This window comes from Dendropsophus ebraccatus, chromosome 5, assembly GCF_027789765.1.
Source record: "Dendropsophus ebraccatus isolate aDenEbr1 chromosome 5, aDenEbr1.pat, whole genome shotgun sequence".
Classification (NCBI taxonomy): domain Eukaryota; kingdom Metazoa; phylum Chordata; class Amphibia; order Anura; family Hylidae; genus Dendropsophus; species Dendropsophus ebraccatus.
Window position 1 is genome coordinate 16,805,688 of NC_091458.1, and position 27,401 is coordinate 16,833,088.

Sequence of the window (27,401 nt, forward strand, 5' to 3'; positions counted from 1 at the left end):
GAAAACATTTAAGGATGTTCTTTTCATATTTTTCCCCAGGCCCTGGTTTTTAGTGTCCACTTATATATTATGTGGGTTGAGAGGAATATATAAACATAATTGTCACAGATGACATTTCTTGTAGGGCAAAAGCCATCACCAATTAAGAGAGGTTCCCTTTAAATTTTCCTAAGTACATGGTAATTTTCAATTCTTCCTTGTTAAAGTTCTTCTGATTTTATGTCGGATCAGGAAAATCCATTACCTTTAAACTTATTGCGTCGGTTCACTCCACGTCTTCTTCTTACATTCAGTTGTTAAACTTTGAACTTAGTATTGTGACAACATAGGTTTGCCAACTGGTTGTGTCTCATTTTACTCAGTGCTAAGTCCATTAAAGGACATCTATGTTTTAAGGAACAAACCAACTAGAGATTGTGGTTTTACTGTGCAAGATTTGCATGCAACACGTCCGGATTTCAAACAACAAAAACCTGAATGGACACAAGTTTTGTGATACCTCCCCTTGAGATAACAATAATTAATAGTGCTGGAACATTAGTGTGGTCTGTATCCAAGAAAACCCAAGCTGCTTCTGGTGTCAGCTGCAAACTGTTCTTCATTGTGACAGATACCCTTTAAGATGGAGTTGGTTCCATTTGCAGGTATAACAGTTCCATGCTCCTGGACTTGCTACAATATTTGGAGGTGTCAGTAAGAATTTTTGCCCATTTATCCTGAAGACATTTGTAAGGTCAGACATTGATGTTGGGGAGAGGCCAAGATCACATTCTCTGTTGTAGTTTATCCCAACGGTGTTGAGGTCCGGGCTCTGTTCAACCAATTACATTACTTTACACCAGACACTCAATCCTTGCCTTTATGGACGTTGCTGTGTGTACTGGGAAGCTGTGATGCTGGAACAGGAAAGGCCTGAACCCCAACTGTACACAATTGTTCAAAATGCCTTGGAAACTGCAGTCAGGCAGGTTACGTTCTCCTGACAGTCACCAAACCCATTCAGCCATCAGATGCCAGAGACAGATGTGTGATCCATTACTATACAGAACATATATAGAGTCCAACGGCAGCAGCTTTAAACCACGGACCTTTGGCAATGTGCTTGGCAACATGCATGCAGCGGTTCAGCCAAGGAAATTAATGCCATGAAACTCCTAGCCGGACACAAGTTTTGCGCCGATTTTAATACCAGATGATATTTGGAGTTCCAAAGTTATCTAGTCAGCAGAGAGTTGATCCAGCCCATAGAGTACCCCCCCCCCCCCAAACGTGCTCACATGTGCCACCCTACAGTCTCCTTACCCACAAATATGTAAAGGTTAATTCTTTTGGTGTCCACTATAACTTTTATAATGACAATTACTGCATCACAGTCACATGTGCAGTACATGGTCAGACCATTGATTACTAAACCTCAAAAAGATTATAATGTGACAACTCATCTGATGCATGAAGCGTTTCTCATCTCATATGCACATTAGCAAATTCATCTGTATACCTATACATGCCTTACATATAGTTATGGTCATCTATCAACCAATGACTTGTTTTTCAGCAAAGTTTTACACATTTCTAGGCACACTGCCATAGGAAGGGTGGTTAAGAAAATACTGCACTATCCAGTTTATAATCTGATACCAACCTGACATGACAGGAAACCACCAACTACCATCACAGTAATCTGGGTGACTGCTACTGAACTTACATGTATGGTTAAGTTGCAGCCAGCTTGCTATGCAGTTTCTTAATGAAGAAGCCCAGCATACAGAAGATAGAGTGACCAAGGTGGAAGGGAGGGGACATAATGTACTAATAATACAATAGGTATATAGAATAGGTTGTGCACAGCTGTTTACTCACAAGGTACGTCAATGATTCTAATAATACACTGTGCATTTATGGTTAACCTTTACATTGACTAACAAGACAATATTCATGTCAGATGTAAAAGGTCTGTTTGAAATCTCATTCCAAAAAAAAAAATTAAAAAAAAATATCACATTCAGAAGCCATGACTAAATCACACAAAAAATATGTTTTTCTAATCTGACCAGTCATGGGAGTTTTATTTTTAAAAGAACAGCTTGTGTAACTGGAGTCAATATTTAATCACCCTGTAAGCTGATGTGCTGTGTCATTGTGTTTAATAAAGGCTCATGTGATGCATCATACATAACACCATGAGTCATGATGTATAAGCATCCTTGAATGTCACATGAGAATTAATGTGATAATATGTGGAGCATCTGGTTTATGAGAGGAATGTCCGCACTGTTCCTTTGATTATTCCCCGACAAATTGGGCACTTCCGGAGAGATGGTGCGCAGTCCTTACAAACCACCAAGTGGCCGCATGGGATAAACACAATAGAGACTTCCTGGTCCATACATATTTTACAAGTCCTTTCCTCCTGTAACCTCCTCAGCTGCTCCTCCATCGGAAGATCTAAAAGAAAAATATAAATAAACTATGTAATACGTCCATAGCAGGATCACTGGTAAAAATGTATCTATCACCATCTCAGAATGGCTGAAGTTCTATTGGTGATTAGATTATTTACCTGAATATCCTTCTGATGTCTGACATCTCAATGTTTGTTCAACTAGAACGGGGAAATAAAAAAGAGAAAAAAAGTCATGAGCACGTATAAGGGGTTAACCAGGCTTAGAATAAAATTGGCACTTTCTTCCAGAAACAGCACCACTTTTCTCCTTAGTTTGGGTGTAGGTTTTGCGGCTCAGTTCCACTGAAGTAAATGCAACCGAATTGTAAAACCACCAACAACCTGAGGACGGGGTGGCGCTGTTTTTGTTTTTTATTGCAAGAAAGAAGATTTTTTTAAGATTATAAAGAGAGTACCTAATGAACAAAAAGTTTAAGGCGTTCATCTGAACAGATCAACTTACGGAATAGCTCTCGGTGCAGACCCGGATCGTGCTTACTGAGACTCTTCTTAAAAGCTTCTATTGCATTCCGTCCTTTGACTAATGCCATTTCAATCAGTTCTTGGGCCTGTAAAGCGACTGGCATTTTCTGCTTTATGACTTCATACTCCTCAGAAGTGATCACCTCCGAGGAGAGCAGGTCGTCTATGATTGGAAGGCAGTTTGTCATACGCTGACATAAAGTGAGTCGACTTTTTCTGATCAATGTGATCTCATCTACGAGAAAAAAAGAAAGAAAAAAATATTACCATTTGAATAAGCAAAGGCTGCTGTCTAACAGTGTATTGCCAATCATATCCTGTATGCCCGAGCAAGGAGCTCTAGAACTGAGGCACGGGGGGTCACTGTCTGGCAACAGCACAGAGCAGGAACTAAACCAATATTGGCAGCCTTACTATGTCCCAGTAATACTGTAGAGGAGTGGGAATGGGGACTGTTGCCAGTGCTGCATTGTGGCATCTAGCACTGCTGACGAGGTACTATGTGCTGCACTGTGGTGTCTGACACAGCTGGATAGGTATTATGTGCTGCATTGTGCTGTCTGGCACTGCTGGGGATGTATTATGTGCTGCATTGTGGGGTCTGGCACTGCTGGGGAGGTATGTTGTGTTGCACTGTGATGTCTGGCACGGCTAGATGGGCATTATGTGCCGCGTTGTATCCAGCACTGCTGAGGAGGTACTACGTGCTGCACTGTGGTGTTTGGCACTGCTGTATGGGTATTATGTGCTGCATTGTGCTGTCCGGCACTGCTGGGGAGGTATATTATGTGCCGCACTGTGGCGTCCGGCACTGCTGGGGAGGTATGTTGTGTTTTGCGTAATGTTTTTATGTATTGTGCTACTGGAGAGGTATGACACACTGCACAGCAATATCGGCCACTGCTGTAGTGGCGTTTTGTGCTGCATGGTTGTATATTTTAGTTGGTTGGTAATTTTACACTTTTTCAGGACAGTAATGGTGTGACAGCAATGCGTTACAAAGATGACAGGTGCACAAAAAGCAGACAGCTAAGGCCAAACCCATGTAAAAAATGAAGTTGGTCTACATGTTTTTCAAGCTCTGTGATCACTGTTGTAAGGGTGTAGTCATCATTGTAAATTTATGGGATGGTAGGCCCAAAGGGCTTAACAGTAAGTAAGAAGATGCGCTAAGTTACCTGATGAGCTCTGTTCCATTTGGCGGTCTCTTTCCTCCTCCGTTTGCTCTTTTTGCGCACACAATAAGTCATTTAACAGGTCTTCTGTTTCCTTGTAATTTTCACCTGATGTCAATATTTTACTTGTTACAGTTTCTTTCACCAGTCGGCGATTGAACCCCATCTGCAATACATTCTGGACTACAGTGGTGTTCATGTAAACCTCGTCATCCTGGTTGCTTTCATTGCCCAAGCGAATAACTGGGGAGGTGAGAAAAAAAAAAAAAATTTGCGTTAAAAAATAAAAATAAAAACATTGAGCCTTCCTTATCATTATGGGGTAATTTTATTGATCAGGTTACCATGCATGAAAGACAACGGAAAAAAACCAAAACATAATAAGCCATGAAATAGGACTGATGACCTTTTACAGTCCACAATACATGTGTGGAACACACAGCCTAAACAACTAGCAACCAATCTTTGGTTAAGAGCGAGTAAACATCATATAATACAGACAAAACCTTAGGGCCCTATTCCACCAACAGATCTGACGACAGATTATCTGCCAAAGATTTGAAGCCAAACCCAGGAACAGACTATAAACAGGGAACAGGTCATAAAGGAAAGACTGGATTTCTCCTCTTTTCAAATCCACTCCTGGGTTTGGCTTCAAATCTTTGGCAGATAATCTGTCGTCAGATCTGTTGGTGGAATAGGGCCTTTAGTCTGGTACTGGTCTCAAAACAAAGAAAAAAAATAAATAAAAGATTTTCTATTTGTGTTTTAGGCGCCAACCATTTCCCCCTTACACCTCCCTAATTCTTAATAAACTAGACTGTCTAAAAATTCACTGGATTTAAACAGACTAGACAATCTAAAAATATGACAAGAGTTAATAAACAGCCTAGGTTTGTACAAAGTAAACATGCTGGTTCCCCATAGCAAGACTCAGTAACATAACTCTGTGGCGCTGGAGAGGAAAGCTATGGAGAGCCTATACTTACTGGGTGGATATTGAGCTTCATTGTTTTGGGTGTCTGAAGAGGACAAGAGCTGTAGGGCGAGAGAGAGGGAAAAAAAGGTAAGATAAAAGTCTACAGGCCTTAGCATAACAAGTCATTACATAGAGCACCTGTCAGAAGGAATTCTACAACCCGTAGTTGGCACAGACAAAGTAGACCTTTCCTTATAATAAAATTTACACTAGAACCTTTGGACTCTGTGACAAGTCATGGAATCGTCCAATAAACCATCAATATTTACCTAGATGAATGTAGGACCCAATGGCTTCTGCACAATACATGATAACCAAGTTTACATTAGCTTAATCTTGGCTAAATTTTTTAGACATATAAATTGGAGTTTGAGGTCAGGATAAATGGAGACATATATTGGTTCACCGTGATCTTACCTGATCTAGAAGATGCGGATATCTATCCTGAATATCCGTGACAAAACTCTGACCCTTCACGTGGAGTAAGTACTCACATCTGAGGAAGAAAGGGGAAAAAGAAGGTTTATATACAATATAATCATATCACACAATAGAAACAAGCAGCTTTAAGTGGAATGGAGCAGCAGCATGTATTCTCAGCCTCAGAATCATTCACTAGTCTCAGTCTTTTGGCTGTGATAACCGCTGAGGCCAGTGACTGGCGGCAGTGCTCCCTGATGAGGTCATCAGACCAGTAGGCAAATCATTCAGGAAAGTACATAAAGCAGCAGGGGGGATAGAAGCAATGATTGAACTTGGTAAGATCAAACAGGCACATATAGTGTCTCTTGTTAATAATATCATCCCTCCCAGGCTGTAAAGTGTCCTTTAAACACCTCAAACAATCCCTTTAAGACATTTATATCAACAAAAGTTCTTCTGAAGTTGAGACTTTGTTATAAAATAAAAGGAAGGCTTACCTGGGGAACCACTTTGCATGTTCAACCCATGGATCATCTCCAGATTCCCAGCACCTCAATCCACCATCACAACAAAAGCATTTGACATCATCATTCCGGCCTATTGAGTAAAACAATAGTGAATAAAAAGGATCACATCCTGTTACATTCATCCCTCCCCCCTGCTCAGTCTGCAGTGACCCTGTTGTGGGGCGTGAGAAGCGAGGACTAATCTCTCCCTGTGTCCCAAATCATTTGTCGTCCGCCATCTGAATTACAGATTTTTCTTTGCTCAGTTTCATGGTATGAGCTGCTGACCGAAGGCACTGGCGTAAACTCTTTATTCTTACGGACAGTGGCGGATTATAATATGGGCGACTCGGGCGGCCGCCCGAGGCCCGAAGCTCCGGGGGGGCCCACGCCACGCCGCCCACATTATAATCCGCCACTGACTGTCTGATGCACGGCTGCTGGGGGTGTCCTGTCCTATCCCCGGCAGCGCGCGCATCAGACAGCTCCCCATGCGCCTGTGGCTGTGACTTCCGGCGCACGGGGAGCTCTCTGATGCGCGCGCTGCTGGGGATAGGACGGGACACCCCCGGCAGCCGCACATCAGCCGGGGACAGACCAGGAGGCGAGAGGCTCGATGGGGGAACGGACGGCAGGTGAGTTGTTTTGTGTGTGTCTTATCTGCATGGGGGGGGGCCATCTATAAGGGGGGGCAGAGGGAAGAGGGGGACCATCTATAAGGGGGGGCAGAGGGGCACAGCAGGAAACCAGGTGGCAATATGTTTGTTGGGGGCAACAGCGGGTGAACAAGTGGCAATATGTTTATTGGGGGGCAGTGGAGGTGGGGTGGACAATGCTTACTGGGGGTAGCAGCAAGGGACCAAACATCATGTTTATTGGGGCCAGCAGGGAGGGGAGGCAGGCAGGCAGTGTTTATTGGGGACAGCGTGGTGGGGGGCAGTGGCGGATTATAATGTGGGCGGTTTGGGAGGATTGACCGGGGGGTGTGGGGGGGGGGGGGGGTTTGGGCCCAGGTTGGGTGGGCAGCCCGGGGCCCAGGGTACATTTAATCCGCCACTGCTTACGGACCCCAAAGCCTTAGTCTAATCCTGCAGTCATACTCCTACTTGCAATACTGGGTAACAAGCAGCCAAGTACAACTGCAGAATCAGACTACATTGACTTTGTAGTCTGTAACCATGGAGACACTTACATAGTTCTGCATAGGGGCTAGAGACACAAAGCACATATACTCAAATTGTATGCATACCATTACCACCATATTAAAGCGACTCTGTACCCACAATTTGACCTAAAAAACAAATTTTAAACTTGCAGTTCTGTGTTAAATTGGCGTGAGCTAGAGTGTGTGCCCTAGGCTTGCACCGCCCCTCCGTCCCTTCTCATCATTAGAAATGCCCCCAGGAAGGATTTTAACTATTCATCACTTGTCTAAACACTGCACAGGTGCCTTAACGATCCAGCTCATGTACAGTGTTCAGACATGTGGTAAATAGGGGAAAATGTTGTAGGTGCATTCCTAATGATGAAGAGGGTGGGGAGGAGGGACGGAGAGGCGGTGCAAGCCTAGGACATAGACACTCTAGGCCACACCAATTTGACACGGGACTGCAAGTTCAAAAGTTGTTTTTAAGAACAATAACCGAATCACCTGCCGAATAGACCCCAGGACAGATCTTGGATTGAAAGCGGCTATCTAAAGGTACAAGCGGTTTGGGGGGGGAGGGGGGTCAGATTGTGGGTACAGAGTTGCTTTAAGCACTTCACCATACGTACCAACATAGTAGAATCCAGCTTCTGCCAATTTTTTCGGAGTCACTGGGATCCTAGCCGGCCAGTTTACAAACGTCTTAAGTCTTGAGGAGGTGGTCTGCATGCTGACGTTGGAAACGCTGCACCTCAAGGAAGGTCTTGTGCTGTTGCTCACAAATGTACAATGTGGGAAGTGTCTCCGGTGCTCAGACATTGCACTGTCTTTTGGTTCCCAATTGTTTAACTTTCCATCACAAGCAAAACAAGCGACTTTATCTCCAGGACCTACATAGTAAAATCCTGCTTTGGCGAGCTCGGTTGGAGTGAGAAAAGTCAGAGGCCAGTTGGTAAAGGTGCGCAGTCTGGCTTCTTCGGTGTACATGTAGGAACTGTTGTCATTGCCTCTTTGGGAAGATTGGTCCTCAACTGCTCTGGATGAAACCAAGTCTGCGGAGTTACTCATGTAAGCTCCGCTATAGTACCCGGTTTCTTCGCAGGACGCAGAATGGGTTGGATTAGGAGGGGAAAACGCAGAATACAAAGATGCTCCGAGATTCAGCGATGACACGTTCTGGATGAAGCTACAGCTCGGATACAGCATCTTGTGCTTTTCGATGGCGTTGTCTCCTTTCTTCCAGTTATCCAGCATCAGCCCGCAGCTGAAGCATTTAACCTTGTCGTCCGCCCCGATGTAATAAAACCCTGCCTTGGCGAGACTGCGCTCAGACACGGGTGGATTGGATGGGAATTTGGAGAAAGTGGACATTCGGTACAGTTCACATGACAGATCCATGGCAATGACGTTCTTCATGTTTTGAGATTTTAGGAGATTAGCCAGAAACGGGCTACTATTTAAATCTTGCATTCTGTAGTCTTAAAAAAAAAGGTCGGGGAAGTCTTTCTGGGAGGTAGCTTTGCACATGTAAAGGCTTAGGGTAGGTTCACACTACGGAATCAGCCTGGATAAGATCCAGCGGACTCAGTGGCTTGTACCAGTTAACGGCGGCGCCCATAGAATGGAGTCCATGGCACGGCCGGAGAGGCGCGCAACCGCAAGTGGATACAAGCCATGGATTCCGCCAGAACTTATCCGGGCAGATTCCTTAGTGTGAACCTACCCAAAGAAGCAGAAAAGAAGCAGGTAACGTTGGCAGCCCATCTGCCATGAAAATGTAAGCGCTGTCTCCTGGAACTTTTTCTTTGTCTCTATCTATAAAGACGCCTCTTGTATTTCAAGCTCCTCTTGGGAGAAAATTTCTGATGGTATATAGTGCTGGAACATGCGCGACTTCCAACACTGATCCTACCCTAGCATTATAAGATTTCATGTGCTAGCACATATGGTGATGCTAAAACCTGGCAGCCAATACAATACATCAGTATAAATGCATAATAACGTAAAATATCAGCTAAATAAGAACTTAAAAGGTGGAAAACTTGCCAAGTTTTCAGTGCTAGATTTCTATAAGCTAGAGCCAACGTACACTGAATAGCCACTTTATTGGAGCATCCCCATCTAGCAGTGGGTCTGATCTCTTTCGCCCTTCAGAACCGCAGCGATTCATCGTGGCATGGATTCCACTATATTGGCCCACATGGGCAGGATCGCTTCTCACAGTCATTGCCCATTAGATAGGGGAACTGACATCCACTGAGCAGCCCGTTCTACCCTGTTCGAGAGATGCTGGTCGTCTCTTATAATCCCTGACATGTTCTGACATTAATTTGAGTGTCGACATTGTATTCGCCTACGATCTGCTTGACCATGCCCCGGTAGTTTGTCTGAACAATACTAGACAATCTGACCCCCACGTCAACAAGTTGTTTACATCTACAGGACCCCCTCACACTGGAGGTTTTTCCTTTAAGGTACCACTCTCTGTACACTCTCGACACAGTTGCACAAGAAAATCCAACCAGTTTTGCAGCTTCTGAAATGCTGGCCCTGACCTAATCGTGCACCGATCACCAGGCCTCCTTCATAGTCGCTCAGGTCACTGAGTTTTCCCATCGTAACGTGGATTTACACAAAACTTTGGGTCACTTGTCTAACTACGACACTGGAACATCTAATCACGAAAGGGCAGTGGGCTCTAATAAAGTGGCTATTCAGTGTACGGCTATATTATGACGCATGTGCAAAGCTACCTCCCAGATTAAGACCTCCCCTCCATTGTTGGCCTCTAGCCTTGCATTGACATTTATTGTGACTTCAGGGTAAAAAAAAATCCACTGATGATTAATTGATGAACATTGGGGTCCTGGCAATCTGAAAGACAAAAAAAAAAATATTTCACAGTTAGTTATTATTTATCTTATACATTTTACCAGCCTGTACAATGATGTCCTAGTATCCTCTAGATCAGGGGTGGGGAACCTCCGGCCCGGGGGCGCATCCGGCCCCTGAGACCTCCCGATGCGGCCCGCAGCCCGCAGCTCCCCTGTGATGCACGCCGCTCTGGAGGAGGAAGGAGCCGGCATACACAGCATCCTGTGACAGCTGCCGGACACAGGAGGATGCTGTCTATGCCGGCTTCTTCCCCAGCAGAGCGGCGCGTGTCTTCAGTCTCCTGCGGGCCGCACCCGATGACGTCCATTTCATCGCGCGCCGCCTGCAGGAGAAAGACCGGCACAGAGGACCTGGGACAGAAGAGGACATGGGCAGCGTGGGAGCGGAGGTAAGGTGAGTGGGATGTTTATTTATTTTTATCTGGGGGTTAACTAGGCCACCAGGGACATGCCTGATGGGGGTTAACTAGGCCACAAGGGATATGCCTGATGGGGGTTAACTAGGCCACCAGGGATATGCCTGATGGGGGTTAACTAGGCCACCAGGGACATGCCTAATGGGGGTTAACTAGGCCACCTGGGACATGACTGATGGGGGTTAACTAGGCCACCTGGGACATGACTGATGGGGGTTAACTAGGCTACCAGGGACATGACTGATGGGGGTTAACTAGGCCTACCAGAGGCATCACTGGGGGGGGGTTAACTAGGCTACCAGGGACATGACTTGGGGGTTAACTAGACTACAAGGGGCATCACTGGGGGGGTTAACTACAATAGCAGGGCATCACTGGGGGTTAACTACAATAGCAGGGGCATTAGGGGAACAATACTTTGCCTTGCCCCGGGTGCTGCTAACCCACGCTACTAACTGCCGCACACGGTATGCGGCCCTCGAATGATTTTATTAATGCCCGACCGGCCCTCGACATGGAAAAGGTTCCCCACCCCTGCTCTAGATAGACCATATATACTATTATGAAATCACTGGTGACTCGAAGTAACCTCTACCAGGTCTCAGTGGAGATGAGGGGTGGGCTCTGTGGGCTTCAAACTTAAAAAGGGCAAATGTTTCAGAATGCTTGATGTTGTTTCCAACTGTACAGGAAACAGGAGGAGAGGAGGATATGTGTTTTTACTCAGTTGAGCGGTGTTATATTCCTGTTTCCTGTCCAGAGACAAAGGTAATCTCCATTGGTGGGATCAAGAGTATAATGAAAAATAAAACAGCAAAGTGTCAACATAATACAAAATTTACTTGGGACTGTACATGTAACTTTTGTCATGTTGCACAGACCGTTCCGACTCACTGCAGGAGACAGGCTCCATTATAAGTCTATAGAGCCCATCTCTTGCAATACGTTATGCTTTATTTCGCTATAACCAACAAACAAAGGGGATCTTGGCACCAAGACCTGGCCTGACCGATCTTCAATTTTAACTTGTCTCTATACTTGCTGTGCCATGCATTTCTGCACAGCTTGGTTTGGAGAGCTGCAGCCCATGCCGGGTGGTCAGGATGCCAAGGCAACTGTAGGATGCTCAGGTAGTTCTGTGCACAAGCCTTTTTGTATTCTGAACCTCTGTCCGGTCCGTGAGACCTTATGTGGTCCTCCTAGGTCCAGCGGGCACCATGCAAAGTATAATATTCAATTCAGCAGCCAACAGACACCTTTTCTCCTGCAGACCGTGCATGATGACGTCATTTTGTAACACGCCGCCTCTAGGAAAAGACTGCCACTGCTCTGGCACAGACTGCAGGGGAAGGCAGAGGACCTGGCCAGTGCTGGAGCAGAGAACAGGTGAGCTTTGGCTGTCCAGTCATGATCAGAATTGCAGTTTTGCAACAGCTGGAGGGCCAAAGGTTCCCCATCCCTGCTTTAGGGTACAAACACACACACTGTATACGCAGCAGATACGCAGCAGATTTGGTGGTGCAGATTTGATGCTGTGTTCAGTTATTTAGATCTAATCTGCTGCGTATTTGTTGCGTATTTGCTGCGTATCGCAGCAGTAAATAGGCTGCGTATACGGTGTGTGTGTTTGTACCCTTAAAGTGAGACTTTACACTGTGACGACAAAAGTGACAGTCAGCTGTAGTCCACATAATTGCGAATTACTCAATGTACTGCTTTGGACTTTAAACTGAACCTTGTACATAAAGGTTCTCATTAATGCTGCAGCACTAAAAGTTGACATGTAGCCCGCCCTTATTTATAGTTTAAAAAAAATAGGCGGGCTCCTTTCCAAACTGTTGTTCTTCAAATTCTTTGAGGGTACAAACACACACACCGTATACGCAGCAGAAACGCAGCAGATTTGATGCTGTGTTCAGTTATTTAGATCTAATTTGCTGCGTATCTGCTGCGTACCGTAGCAGTAAATACGCTGCGTATGCGGTGTGTGTGTTTGTACCCTGAATGTAAAACCTCAGGGATTTACATGGGTTTTACTACACCTACACTATCTATAATGGCTGTCTACGTGGCAGCTATACTCTGAAGCAGTGACCTGTAACACTACACCTGTGTACTTTCCAAAATACTTAATACCCAGTGCAGTGTAAAGAAACCAGACCTGCCACCTCCTCCTCCCCCACTGATTACTAGTGTCATTTACACTGCTGGTACTTTGTTTTTTACATATTCAGCACTGCTGTACCGAGCAGGACACATACTCCGGGCAGGATGGTGTTAAGTCTGGGGTGTAGCAGAGCTGCTGCAACACAAACTACATCGGACATATTTAAACAACAGGGCTCTGCTACATCTCACACAATCCTCTCTACATCCGCACTTCCCACCACACTTGGGTGTTGCCACATACAACACCCCAACAATAAAGCTGTCAGATCAACGTTATAATATTATAGTACAACTATTTTATGACACATCATGGCTGCACCCTGTAAACCAGGGATGGGGAACCTTTGGCCCTCCAGCTGTTGCAAAACTACAATCCCCATCATGCCTGGACTGCCGAAGCTTTAGCTTCGGCTGTCCAGGCATGATGGGAATTGTAGTTTTGCAACAGCTGGAGGGCCAACGGTTCCCCATCCCTGGTGTAAACAAAGATCTGTAGTTATACACAGAGCAGCTGATCTGTCACAGGGTGGTTGATTTATCATGTGTGTATTGCTAGATATTCATGGTATTACACAGCATAGCAATTCAAGATTGGAAGGGAAAACCCAGTCAAACAGCTGACAGATGGAGGACGTCTAGAGTTTCCCCACCCACAGTGTAACACAGATGGCCTATCATGCAAATAGGTCATCAATTTATAAGCAACTGGAAAACCCCTTAAAAATTACATAGATGAAGCAAAAAAATAAAATTTTAAAAAGTATATACAAAATAAATAAACATCCAAAAGGATTTTCCAAGGCTTTGGCTGGTGGTCTATACCATCAATGTATGTGGAGGTGGTCTGCAACATATGGCTGCTAAACTACGTCTCCCAGAGTACCCAAGATTCATAACCTGTATACAGAGATGGTACTACAACTCCTAGAATACCCTGGCCACCTTCATGATTCATAACCTGTGGCCCTCCAGCTTTTCCAAAACTACTACTCCTAGTATGTTCTGACCACCAGTGTGCTTCCCATTAGGACAAGGAGTCACACGTTAAAGTGAATGTTCCATCAGGTACATTCGCTTTAAGCATTGCACACAAACAGGTCTATTACCAAGCACCGGCCCTGGCTTAAAGAGGACCTGCCACCCGGGAGGACGGTGCCCAGCCTGCCTGACCACCGGATACCTCCCCTTTCCTGCAAGTCCCGCTCCTGGACTCGGTCCCCGTACAGAGATATCGGCGCCGGAAGGTGAGTGTGTGCTGTATGCCAATTACCCGAGATGAGTCCGATACCCATAGAGAATGACTGGAGCAGTCATTTTCTATGGGCATTGGACTCATCTCTGCTGACCGCGCACGGTTTCCGACGGCGAGATCTCGGTCCCGAGACCGGGTCTAGGAGCGGGACTTGCAGGAACGGGTAAGTATCCGGGGCTCCACTGGGGATCGGGTGGGCTCGGCATAGTCATCCCAGCTGACAGGTTCCCTTTAAGCATTGGAGGCGGCCCACCTGCAGTGGGGGAAACCTCTGCCTCTCTATGACACAGCTACATGAAGCTCGGTAACAGCGCTGTGTGCAGGAACCGGGTTGTGGTTAAAAAAAAAAAAAAAAAAAAAAAAAGACTGTGGCACTGGCTTCCCCACACTGGCCTATTATGTGCAACACTTAAAGTGAATGTACATTTGCTTTAACTTTCAAGTATCTGCCTGAGCTTCCAGATCAGAATAAATGCTTTTATCCTATAAAAGTCAGAGGCGTTCCTGAGCCTCTGATATGTGGCAAGCTGTAATGCCTCCTTTCTTCCAAGATGACAGCTGGACTCAGCATTGCGGTGAACAAACTTTGGCTTATTTAGTGATCCATAACAACAGAGACCCAGTCAAACCGGCTCCAATGCGTTTCTAGTGTTATTATAGATTACTAAATAAACAGAGGTTTGTTCACCGCCCAGTCCAGCTGTCTTCCTTGAAGTTTATCCAAGCTCTGTTGGAGCCGGGCCCTTGTCAACAGGGCTGTGGAGTCGGTAAGCCGCAGCTCCGACTCCAACTCCTGAATTTTATTAGGACCGACTCCGACTCCCGAACCCTGAATTTTATCAGGACAGACTCAGACTCCCGACTCCTTCATAAATGGCCGGTTTGATACCAGGGGGAGTTATTTATCACACCGGCTCAGCAGCTTCTCCCTAATGTCCTACATGATCCTGGTGCAACTTCTGAGTGAATAAAGGAATACTGTATATAAAGCAGCTTCTCCTGTGTGTGCAGAGGATTCAGACAGTCTCCAGCCTCCATGTCCTGAACAATTCAGAACTAGATGGAGCAGGTGGTCTTTTCCTGCTGACAATCTTCTGTTTCTAACTAAATGTTCACCATACACAAAGAAACACTGCCAAATCCCTGTGATACAGAGGGGTCAGCCATACTGATATAGAGGTCACACAGTGATGTTCAGGGTCACTGTGGGGGCACGCAATAGCGCACACACACATACATACACACACACAGCCTGCTGCAGCCATAGCACGCACACACACACAGCCTGCTGCAGCCATAGCACACACACAGCCTGCTGCAGCCATAGCACACACAGACACAGCCTTCTGCAGCCATAGCACACACAGACACACAGCCTGCTGCAGCCATAGCACACACACAGACACACAGCCTGCTGCAGCCATAGCACACACAGACACACAGCTTGCTGCAGCCGTAGCACGCACACAGACACACACACACACACGGCTGCAGCCATAGCACACACACAGACACACAGCCTGCTGCAGCCGTAGCACGCACACAGACACACACACACACACAGCTGCTGCCATAGAACACTGAAGAAAAACACACAATCTTCTCCCAGAGAGAAAACACCACAGGGCATAGGTTACTGCTTCACTACTTATGTCTTCTCCTTCTCTATATTACACAGGATATCTTCATATTACACTACTGCTCATATACAGTCATCCAGCATTCAGTAGGAGAACAACACAGATCTCCCCCCACACACAATGGACTCTTTCAGCTCAGAAACAAGCTGCCAAATAGTGACCGACAACTTTTCCCCGACCCCCCCCCTTATCTAATAGAGCCAAGTGACCTATTACTGATATATCCCCCGACCACTCTAATAGGGCCAGTGCTTTATTACTGATATAGTACCCCGACCACCCTTATGTAATAGGGCCAGTGACCTATTAGAATATTGCTCATAAACTATATTGATGAGCAAAACTTATAAAATTCATATCAAAACTCAATTATACATTTTTTAAAGATTTTTTTTAAAGCTGGAGTCCGGAGTCGGTACATTTTTTTCCGACTCCAGCCAAAACTAGCTCCGACTCCACAGCCCTGCTTGCCAAGCAGGTGCACTCAAGTGGTGCTATCAGCAGGGTAGCCCCCTAATGTGCACGGGGTGCCGAGGAGGAAGGTATGTCTCTTACCTCCATCCTCTGCACTGTTCTTGTGCACTTAGTAGTTTAGTTCCTTAGTCAGGCTGTTTGGAGCAGTGCTCCTAACAGTCTTACAAGACTGGGGATTAAACTACAGTGGTCCCTTAACATACAATATTAATTGGTTCTGGGACGTGCAATTTATATATGAGCGCATGTAGTGATATATGTGTGTGTGTGTGTATGTATATGAGTGCATGAATTTATAGTTAATGGTAGATGAGTGCCCTATGTAAGATTTAGGGTCCTATTCCATGGGCCGAGGAGGGCCCAATCAACAATGTAAACGAGCAGCGATCTGCTAGATCACCGCTCGTTTACTGGGCCTATTCCACGGTCCGATGATCGTTGAGCGAGGGCTGCAGGGACATCGTTACCGATGTCCTTGCAGCATACATTACCTGTCCGGGCTTCTCCGCGCTGTCTTCCTCCCCGAGTCCCGCGCGCTCTATCTTCAGAATGGCCGGTCAGCTGACAGGCCACACTCAGCCAATCACAGGCCGCGGTGGTCCTGGCCTGTGATTGGCTGAGCGCTCCGTCACCTGACCGGCCATTCGGAAGATTGCGGGCGTGGGACCCGGGGATGAAGACAGCGTGGAGAAGAAGCCTGGAAAGGTAATGTATGATGCTGCGCTTCTCAACTCGACGGTCGCCTGCCGCGCACCGCTATTCAACCGTAGCGATGCGCGGTGGGGAAACCATGATTTTAGGTCTGGCCCTAAATGAACGATCAGCCGATGACACGATCATCAGCTGATCGTTCTCTCTATTTCCCCGAACGATAATCGGCTGAATCGGGCCAAATGGGGCCGATCCGGCCGATTAGCGTTACTGTGGAATAGGGCCCTTAGGCTACAAACCCACCTGGTGGATCTGCAGCGAGTCCCCTCGCTGCGTATTTGCAGCTAGACTCGCTGCAGATCCCAGCCCTATATTTCAATGGCAGACAAACACGCAGCAGGGATGTACACCCCATCCCATTAACCCCCGGAGCGGATACTTCACCTAATCCCGGCTAATCCTTCAGCAAGCCGGAGCGGGGACCAGGTGAAGTATATGCTCCAGCCAGCCGCCCGCCCCCGCAGCCCCGGAGGTGTTAAAGGGGCTGCGGGCGGGCGGCTGGCTGGAGCATATACTTCACCTGGTCCCCGCTCCGGCTTGCTGAAGACACCGGGAACCACCGAAGCAAGCCGGAGCCGGGATCAGGTGAAGTATCAGCTCCGGCGGCCAGGGGGTTAATGGGGTGGGCTGCAGACAAACTCGCAGCAGGGAGATGTTTGTCTGCCACTGAAAGTATAGGGCCGGGATCTGCAGCGAGTCTTGCTGCAAATACGCAGCGAGGGGACTTGCTGCAGATCCGCCAAGTGGGTTTGTAGCCTTAATAGATTTATGTTGTATATCCTGTGTAAAAAGTCTGTTGTGTATATTATGTAGTTTGTTATATGTGTATGTAAGGTATAAATAAATATGTCTGTGTGTATGTTATGCAGCAGTGTGGTGTGTGTTATATTTTTTACAGGCAGATAACTGAATGTATGATGTATGTGTATGTATGTATGTGAGGTGTATGCACATGTGTCTAAGTATGTATGGTGTATGTGTGTTTATGTATGTGCATGTGTGTATGTGTATATGCATGTGAGGTGTATGAGCATGTGTCTATGTATGGTGTATGTATGTATATGTGTCTATGTATGGTGTGTATGTATGTGAAGTGCGTGTATGTATATGTGTCTATGTATGGTGTGTGTATGTGATGTGTATGTGTCTATGTATGGTGTGTGTATGTGATGTGTATGTGTCTATGTATGGTGTGTGTATGTGATGTGTATGTGCATGTGTCTATGTATGGTGTGTGTATGTATATGTGTCTATGTATGATGTGTCTATGTATGGTGTGTGTATGTATATGTGTCTATGTATGATGTGTCTATGTATGGTGTGTGTATGTATATGTGTCTATGTATGATGTGTCTATGTATGGTGTGTGTATGTGATGTGTATGTGCATGTGTCTATGTATGGTGTGTGTATGTGATGTGTATGTGCATGTGTCTATGTATGGTGTGTGTATGTATATGTGTCTATGTATGATGTGTATGTGTCTGTGTGTGTGAGGTGTATGTGCATGTGTCTTTATAAGTGTCTCGGTAGATCTCATACTATGTGTCGGGTAAGAAGACAAAGCCGTGGCCACTCCCCCACATGGCGTCCAGTACAGCCGGAGTAGACTCTGTAGCTGTAGCGCAATCTCCAGTCAGTGTAACTCACCAGACCCCGGCGGCTGCTGCTGCGGCTTCTTCTTCTTATATCTCCGTTTTCTAAACGTAAAACACGTTACAGGCAATCCCGAGAGCGGACGGCAAGAAGTCACGTATATAGAGTAACCAACCCCCGCCCCCATTCGCCACGCCTTCACTCAAAACGGACATACCATAGATCGTGCCAAAGGCTGACTAAACACAATGGAGCTGCTAATCTCTGACGGTAACCGGCTACGGTTCTCCGCCAAAAACTGAAGAAATCGTTGGATTTTGATCTTCTTTATCATCATCATCATCACCGCCACACATCCAAGCCTTGTCCGCCATTTTATAGCGGCGTCCTCCGTGCGTCTCCTGTCTCTCCGCTCCTCACATCTCTTGTATTTTGCGTCTATTCGCGCCGTTATTTCTCCTCAGTCTCTCACACACGGGGAGCGCGCCTCACATCCCGCTCACTTACCTCACGGCGTGAAATGGCCGCTCTCCGCCGAGTCCATCTGAAGGGCAGGGGGGGTAATACGTGGAATTTGTGACTCTTAAGATCAATAATTGTTTTTTTTTATTGACTATCTTTAATTTTATAGAAAAATGCCGGTGTTTTTTTTGTTTTGTTTCATGAGGGGAAAATTTCAAGCGGGAAAGCTGAGTATGTTGATATGATTGGAAAGTACCGAAGCCCACAGACTGGGAGTTTCCCTAGAATAGACATTAACCCTGTCATGTCTCTGACTCAGGCACTTCTCAGTTTCAGTTTAGGCTATGGTCACATCTAGTAAGAGACCGTCCGTTCCATGACCTGCCCAGTCTCAGAAAAGATCATCCCGGCCGGTACTGCAGTACCGGACGGATGATATTTAGCGCCGCCGAGTCCTGATGTGGGCGCATCTGTGTGCTCCCATATCAGAACTCCCCACTGCACACAATGGAGCGTGCGGCCGGAGCCGCACACACCATTGTGTGAACTGACAGGGTTTTCTGCGGCCACTATTCAGTGAATAGCAGCCGCAGAAAACTGACATGTCATTTTCTCGCAGCGCCTCTAGGGATCCCGGCCAGAGTGTATACTCTCCGTCCGGGATTCCCTCAGCCTGCAGCACTATGTAAGTACCGCAGAAATCACGGCTGTTGCGGAACTTACGTAGTGTGAATATATCTTGCCTTAGCTGTTTTTAACAGCATTTAGAGGCATGCTTTTCTTGCTCCATAGATGATAATGGACAGGAGCTCTCCCATTGAGAGGAATGGGAACAGTTAAAGGAAATACTCCATATGCAGGGACAGGGAGCCTGATCTGTGAGCTCCTTCTGTTGTCACCTCTAATTACTGGTGTCATGGTTGAGACTGGAATGATGTTGTCTAGTCAGTAAATCTAGTGTGTTCTGTGTAGCTAAGGCTAGGTTCACACTGCGTTTTCAGCATCCGTTTAACGCATCCGTTTTTTGCAAAAAACGCATGAAAAACGGATTGCAAAAAACGGATTCATTTGTGTGCATCCGTTTTTCCATTGACTTCCATTATAAAAAAAAAACGGATCCGTTTTTTTTTGGCGGACCAAAACGGACCAAAAAACGTTGCTGACCCTATTTTTCTGGACGTTAAAAAAAACGGATCCGTTAAACGGATGCTGAAAACGCAGTGTGAACCTAGCCTAAGACTAGAATGGAGTTGTTAGAAGTTGGTCCTCTCTTGAGTCAGTAGCGTAGCCTGTTCTAAGTAGATTAGAGAGGTTATAAGGTGGTAGTCCTCCTTTTTTGCAGTAAAATCATGGTAATTTAGGGTGCGTTTACACGTACAAGATGTTATTTAGATAAAAAAAAATAATGCGGATCCGCACCATCAAATCCACTGCGATACAGCATGTGTGAAGCTACCCTTAGGGTACAAACACACACGGCATATACGCTGCGTATTTACTGCTGCGATACGCAGCAGATTAGATCTAAATAACTGAACACAGCATCAAATCTGCACCACCAAATCTGCTGCGTATCTGCTGTGTGTGTTTGTACCCTTAAAGAGGATGTACCATCAGCTACTTCCTCTTTAATCTGACCCAGGGATAGAACGGTGACATCACGGGTAAGCCGGTGCCGCGGTTCGTTTTTTGAACCAGGTTCCCACGTACGACGCTGTTCTATCCACGGATACCGGGCCAGGTCTGAAGCACAGGAGGTGGGCTGCCCCCAGTGGGCGGAATCCCCCGCGCCTGTATGACGCGGCTCCATTGATTCTAATGGAGCTGCGTCATAGAGGGGTGGGAATTCCCTCCCACTGGGAGCAGCCGCCTCCTGTGCTTCAGCCCCGGCCCGATACCCGTGGATAGAACGACGCCGTACGCGTGAAGTGGGCCGCAGTTCAAAAAAAGGTGACCGCGGCACCGGCTTGCCCGTGACGGCGGCGTTCTATCCCTGGGTCAGATTAAAGAGGATGTACCTGATGGTACCCACATGTGCTCTTATTTTTTTGCGACACCAATTGTACTTTGCAATGACACACTAAATTTTTCCATAAAATATACTGGGAAACTGGAAAAAAATTATTTATACTATAAAAATGGGGGGGGGGGGGGAAACAAGCTTTTTTCCATTTCGGGTTGCTTCGACTTTATGCCGTTCACCCTGTGGTGAAACTGAAGTGTCATATTCCTCAATATTTTAATGCTTTTAAAAAATGCAAACCTGTATAAAAAAAAAAAGTAAATTTTTCTTGATTTGATGTAACTGAAAATTTGGGGCCTTTTTTTTTTTTTTTTTTTTTTTTTTTTTGCATTAACACTATTTGTCGTGCAATATCAGGAATACGATCATTAAATAGTTTATACAATTTGTACAGAAGAGACTAGGTTACTAACTCCACTAAGGGGGAACTCCCAACTAAAGGCCTTATTACACCAAACTATTTCTGGCCATACCTGACCAATTACCGTAATAAAAATCACGACAGCTACGGTCTGCTGCTCGTCGCTCTGTGTAATAGGAATAGCGGCAGTAGCCCGTCACTGACTGCTATGGGCCTCCTGGAATGATTTTAGGATTATCTGGGCCGCTCCCCCTTGCTGTTTTTGCTTGTAATAGCACAGGAAGCGAGCGGTGAGCTGACGCTTAGCTGGTGTATTCTTTTCAGTCTGACACAGCGCTCTCTGCTGACACCTCTGTCCATGTTGGGAATTGTCCAGAGCAGTAGCAAATACCCATATAAAACATATCCTCTCCAGACTGGAAAGAATACACCACTTCCTGCAGGACATACAGCAACTGTTAAGTACTGGAAGACTTGAGACAGTTTATTGCATATAGCAGTCCAGAGAGTATTGCTTAGGGGTTCAGTTACTTTATTTTCACTGCTCTAAAAAAATGTATTGGTTCGCTGCAGTTTATTGATGTTTTCTTATGTTTTTCTTTCATGGGGACAAAGAAGAGGCCCAGTAGGTCAAACTCAGGCCCCGAAAAATATGGTATCTAGAGTAAAGTTTTACCTGATCCGTATCAGAAAATGTTTAAATGCTACATTTTTAGAGTGGTTAGTTAGGAGAAATCGGCTAAACCTACTGTATAGAGACAGAGGTTACGAATAGAGATGAGCTTGATGAACTTTCGGCATTTGATTAGCGGTGGCTGCTGAACTTGGATAAAGCCCTAAGGCTATGTGGAAAACATGGATATAGTCATTGGCTGTATCCATGTTTTCCAGACAACCTTAGATCTTTATCCAAGTTCAGCAGCCCCAGCTAATCAAATACCGAACGTTCGGGTTCGGATGGACTCAAACCCGGTTCGCTCATCTCTAATTATGAACAAAAAGGTTAAAGTGGTAAATGGAGCTAACCAGAGGGAGGCAAAGGCAATCATTTCCTGCTTAATCCCAACTCTTCCAATCATAAACAGTGGCTCTCCACCAGTCTGAAGATTTGCCATTTCCATCATCAGTGAGCAGAACTAACCAATGGATTTCAGACATCGGAATGGATTATGAATAGAGATGAGCAAACCTGGAGCATGCTCGAGTCGATCCGAACCCGAACTTTCGGCATTTGATTAGCGGTGGCTGCTGAAGTTGGATAAAGCCCTAAGGCTATGTGGAAATCATGGATATAGTCATTGGCTGTATCCATGTTTTCCAGACAACCTTAAGGGTGCCTTCACACATACTGTATCGCTGCGTATTTGGTGCGATTTTTACATGCAAGTTTTGATTTTCACTGGAAGTGTGTGGTGCATTATACATTACCTGATCCGTGTCGAGGGCTGTCCGCCATCTTGTGCCAAACGTCATCTTCGGACGGACGAATCCCTTTAATGAGGGAGCCGGTTTTTATTTTTGAGCTTTCATTTTTTCCTCCTCGTGTTTAAAAGGCCATAGCACTTTCATATTTTCCCCTACAGACCCACATGAGCTCTTATTTTTTGCGACACTAATTATACTTTGCAATTACACACATCATTTTTCCATAAAATATGCTGCGAAACAAATTATTTGTGCAGTGAAATTGAAAAAAAAATGGTAAATTTCTTTTTATTTTGAGCATTTTTTTTGTTTATGCCGTTCGCCCTGTGGTAAAACTGACAGATTATCTATGTTCCTCAAGTCAGTATGATTACAACGAGATGTAACTTGTATAACTTTTATTTTATTTGTTGGTTTTAAAAAAATTAAAACCTTATTAAAAAAAAAAAAAAAAAAACTAAATGTCTTTAAAATTGCTCTATTCCCATCCTTATAGTGCTTTTATTGTTTCCTCTATGGGGCTGTGTGAGGTGCCATTCATGATCTGTTCTTTCAGTACCTTGTTTGCATATATGCGACTTTTTAATCACTTTTTATTACTTTTTCCTGGTTTTGATGTAAATAAAAATGCGCAGTTTTGCACTTTGGCGGGTTTTTGCGCTTACGCCGTTTACTGTGCAAGATCAGGAATGTGATAAATTAATAGTTTGGGCAATTACACACGCAGCAATAACATATGTTAACTTTATTTATAAAATGGGAAAAGGGGGGTGATTCTGATTTTTATTAGGGGAGGGTATTTCTATATACACAGCACTGATCTCCAATTGAGATCAATGCTGTGTATATAATAGGATCAGTGCTCTATTAGGGTTTATTTACACAGAAAGATTATCTGACAGATTATCTGCCAAAGATTTGAAGCCAAAGCCAGGAATGGATTTGTATAGAGAAAAATCTCAGGCTTTCCTTTATCGCCTGATCTCTGTTTATAGTCTGTTCCTGGCTTTTAATCTGTCAGATAATCTTTCTGTGTAAATGGACCCTTATGCTACATTTACACGAAGCGATAATTCGCCCAATCGATCGTTTAACGATTTTGTAGCAACGATTTGGTTTTCATAACAATCAGCGTTTAGACGAATAATCGGAAGAAAATTTGTAAGAAAAATCGTTAATGCGATCGTTTTTAAGATCGCTTAAGCCCATCTTTTACATAGGGTGAATCTTTGAAAGACTGTTTACACAAAGCGACCTACGAATTTTTAGCGAGCGACGAACGATGATTTAAGAACATGTTAAAGGATCAAAATAAACGATTTTTCACTCATCGCTTGATCGTTTGCTGTGTTTACATGGAACAATTATCGTTCAATGCGATCGTTTTTGCGAAAATTCGCCCGATAATCGTTCCGTGTAAACGTAGCATTACTCTGGTCTGCAACAGATCAGATACACTGATTGCCAAGCTGGATCAGCGTCATTCAGACGCTATGTCCCTGCCGTATCAGTAGAAGGGATCTCCCCTCTGCTATCGCAGTGCAGGGGTGAGATTCCCCCCCACTAGTCACCAGGGACAGGGAGCCAAGCACTATTTAAATGGAGCTGTCAGCTTTGACAGCTGCATTTAAATAGTTAATTAGCCGGGAGTAGCGATCGGCCATGCCGGCTAAGGGTCCATTTACACTGATTATCTGCCAAAGATTTGAAGCCGAAGCCAAGAATAGGCTATAAACAGAGAACAGGTCATAAAGAAAAGCCTGAGAATTCTCCTCTTTTCTTTGGCTTATTCCCCTTTGTCAGTACACGATATGAAACTTAGCTCTGCGGAGAGCTCGGTGAGCACTGAGGACTCACATAGGAATATTTTGGTTTTGATTTTAGTGTTTTTTTTGCTGTTTTATGTTGGGTTTTTTTAACAGTGTAGTTCATTATAATAAGGGATATTTACAATTATTCAGATTTTTCCAAGATGCTTTGACATACACCACTTGCTATATAGAAATAAGTCTCTTCCTGCACAAGGGTGCTCTTTGGAACATTGCTTTAGAGAATGACTGCTCTAAGTAAATCTATTATGAACATGATCAATTACCACTCTTTGGATGGCGCCGCAGCAGTGAATACAATGGTGCCCTTCATTACCAAATCCGCTGCACCGTTACCAAGATAATCTAGTTTTTCTTAATATGCTAATCAGCAAATCTGGTGCACTGGAGGTGGGCCACACACTGCTCATTAGCATATAGAGAAAAACAGGATTATCTCAGTAACAATGCAGAAGATTTGTTTATGAAGAGCACTTACTGAAAAAGAAACAAACCCAGAAGCAGATCTTCTGGCATCATACCCAAGAGAACAGGCGGCCCGATTGTTTCCAGTGGTGTGTCAACCACAACAAAGCAAAATATGAAAGAAATGATACAATCTAAAGGCTTCCCGAATGCAGCGCATAACAAAATAAATGAGTTTTGGCCCCATCCTGAAGGGATTAATGCACTGAAATAAAGATTTAATCAGTTCCTTTAACTGGAGGCTCTATCTGCTTTACTGGAATCCTTGGAGATAAGTAGCCTTATTAAAATAATTTCTTCTAATCCACCCCGTATGGAAAATACTGTCTCATATGAACCACGTCTATATTGATTATATGTCCAAAGCAACTGATATCAAATATCTGTACCAGTTATATGCACGGAGCAAGTTATTGCCACTTATGGAAAATTCATTGGCCACTAGTTATTTTACTTGTACACTCATATTTCTGTGAACTCTTAAAGTCTCCATGGCTGAATTTCAATATAATAATATGGTGCTGGAAATCATAGCAACTGGCTATGTGATAGATGGCAGAACTGATAGCAGTCATGTTTTTTGGGTCCTAACAAGGGTTTCCAGTACTCGGATACCTCCAAAGTAGGATCATCTCCAGAATGGCCGTTCTTGTGGTGAGTTCCAGTTGTATAGTGCTTAGTACCTATTGTAAGTGCCAAGAGTCATGAGTATCCAAGGCTTATCAAGGTATTTGGGAAGCAAAGACTAGTCCATCTGGTCCGATCTCAGAGGAAGCAATGCCACCAGGATGCACCATGGGAAGAAGTCCATGCCTCAGTCCACCAGTGCGAGCTGCGTAATGCGTGACGGGTTATCCATCGCCATTCCGTATTGTGCACGTACCCTAACAAAGAAGCTACAAAGTTGCAGGTAGGGAATTACATCAGCCGTCTCAGAATGGAGGGGGAGACAGAGAAAAAAGCTCACACAGTATTGTGGGTCTTCAGCTCAGAACTGGGGGAAGAAGACTGAATAGATAATAACAAGTATAGAATAAATTGTTACTCTCACCATGGGCAGCAATTAGAGATGAGCGAACCAGGTTCGGGTTCGAGTCCATCCGAACCCGAACGATCGGCATTTGATTAGCTGGGGCTGCTGAACTTGGATAAAGCCCTAAGGTTGTCTGGAAAACATGGATACAGCCAATGACTATATCCATGATTTCCACATAGCCTTAGGGCTTTATCCAAGTTCAGCAGCCACCGCTAATCACATGCCGAAAGTTCGGGTTCGGATCGACTCGAGCATGCTCCAGGTTCGCTCATCTCTAGCAGCAATTTATGAAAAGTTATGTTTGAGTGGAATACCCCCTTTAATGCCATGCTAACATTGTCTTTTTTGGGCTTTCCACTGTGCCTCTAAAAGAAAATACCACGGCATGACAGAAGTATTCATCATAGCGATGACTGCATAGCATAGAGTCAATGCATATTTTAATTGACTAACATGTTCTGGATACCATGAAGGGGCAACATCTTTCACTATCACTGCCAAGTTTACACACAGGCTACAGCTGACAGGGATTCACGACAGGAGAGCACTTTGTGACTTGTTTCATATGAACTTTTCAATTAAAGTAGGTGTTGTCTACAGTGGAGAATAGCTTTAAATAGTTTACATCCTTAGCAGTTTATCTGCAGGGCTGGACTTACCTGGGCACTTGCCGTGCTGGGGTACGCCAGCTGGGCTTTTTTGCCTGATGCCTCTTGGCAAAATTAAAGGGGAACTCCACATAAGGATTACTTGTTTTCTATTAAAAGTACATGTGTCTATACAATGTGTTACCATATCTGTACGGTTCTGCCACACTGGTAGCTGATTGACATCCAGCAAGTGAAGCAAAATGGCCTCTGTGCTAATTCACATTGTCTCTTGCTCCCTCTGATCTCCCAACTTAGGAGCCTAATATTCCATGCCTCTGTCTCACATTGTGTGTGTTTGCTGAGCATAGGCTGATGATGCAGACAGGGGGCAGGGCGTGATGTCACAGGAGGTTTGGCTGGATCCCCCAATTCCCTGAGTGATCCACCATCTCTGACCATCCAGAAGCAGCTGCTGCACTGATTTCGCTGATTGTGCAATAGTCTACAGTGAAATTAGGGCTGTGTTCACTCATGTTGGAGTTTCATTGCAGTACTGCAGCGTATTCACAAAAATGATGCAGTAACACAAGTAAATTATGTTAAACGGCAGAGAGGATCAGAGCCGGCACTGCCAATCCCACCTGGAGAAAAGACAAGGTATAAACAGTATATCCCATGTAAGATAGTATCGGATATAGTCCTTATTGTGGGGCTCAACTTTACAGATAAAAGATGCTTGATCCTAATATGTGCATGGAAATGAAAAGAAAAAAAAATTCGAAAAGTTCTTTACTTTATTCCAATATTAGCTTTACAGGTAGAGAATACAGCGTGCTGTGTGGTGTTACAGGTAGAGAATACAGCGCTGTGTAGTGTTACAGGTAGAGAATACAGTGTGCTGTG

At 44.9% G+C, this 27,401-nt stretch overlaps 1 protein-coding gene across 2 annotated transcripts; it reads right to left on the bottom strand.

Moving 5' to 3' along the window:
- Positions 1-2,036: 2,036 nt before the first annotated feature.
- Positions 2,037-18,648, bottom strand: BIRC2 (baculoviral IAP repeat containing 2). 2 transcript variants are annotated; one of them, XM_069969596.1, is made up of 9 exons: positions 18,525-18,648; positions 7,786-10,030; positions 6,001-6,100; positions 5,498-5,576; positions 5,091-5,139; positions 4,105-4,344; positions 2,907-3,161; positions 2,561-2,602; positions 2,037-2,445 (listed from the first exon to the last, which is right to left on the bottom strand). In XM_069969596.1, exons 2-9 carry the CDS (start codon positions 8,624-8,626, stop codon positions 2,252-2,254), a joined length of 1,800 nt encoding a protein of 599 aa, XP_069825697.1. In that variant the 5' UTR covers positions 8,627-10,030; positions 18,525-18,648; the 3' UTR covers positions 2,037-2,251. The 2 variants fall into 2 exon arrangements, with proteins under 2 accessions (XP_069825697.1, XP_069825696.1); XM_069969595.1 differs by lacking the exon at positions 18,525-18,648 and adding an exon at positions 18,362-18,471.
- Between the last annotated feature and the right edge of the window lie 8,753 nt (positions 18,649-27,401).

Excerpts from the sequence above, each read along its gene's own strand:
- BIRC2 (XM_069969596.1), bottom strand. The coding sequence starts at position 8,626 with ATGCAAGATTTAAATAGTAGCCCGTTTCTGGCTAATCTCCTAAAATCT. Across the intron at positions 4,345-5,090 it reads TGAAGCTCAATATCCACCCA|TTATTCGCTTGGGCAATGAA; the intron begins GTAAGTATAGGC and ends TCACCTCCCCAG. Across the intron at positions 2,446-2,560 it reads GACATCAGAAGGATATTCAG|ATCTTCCGATGGAGGAGCAG; the intron begins GTAAATAATCTA and ends TTTTTCTTTTAG.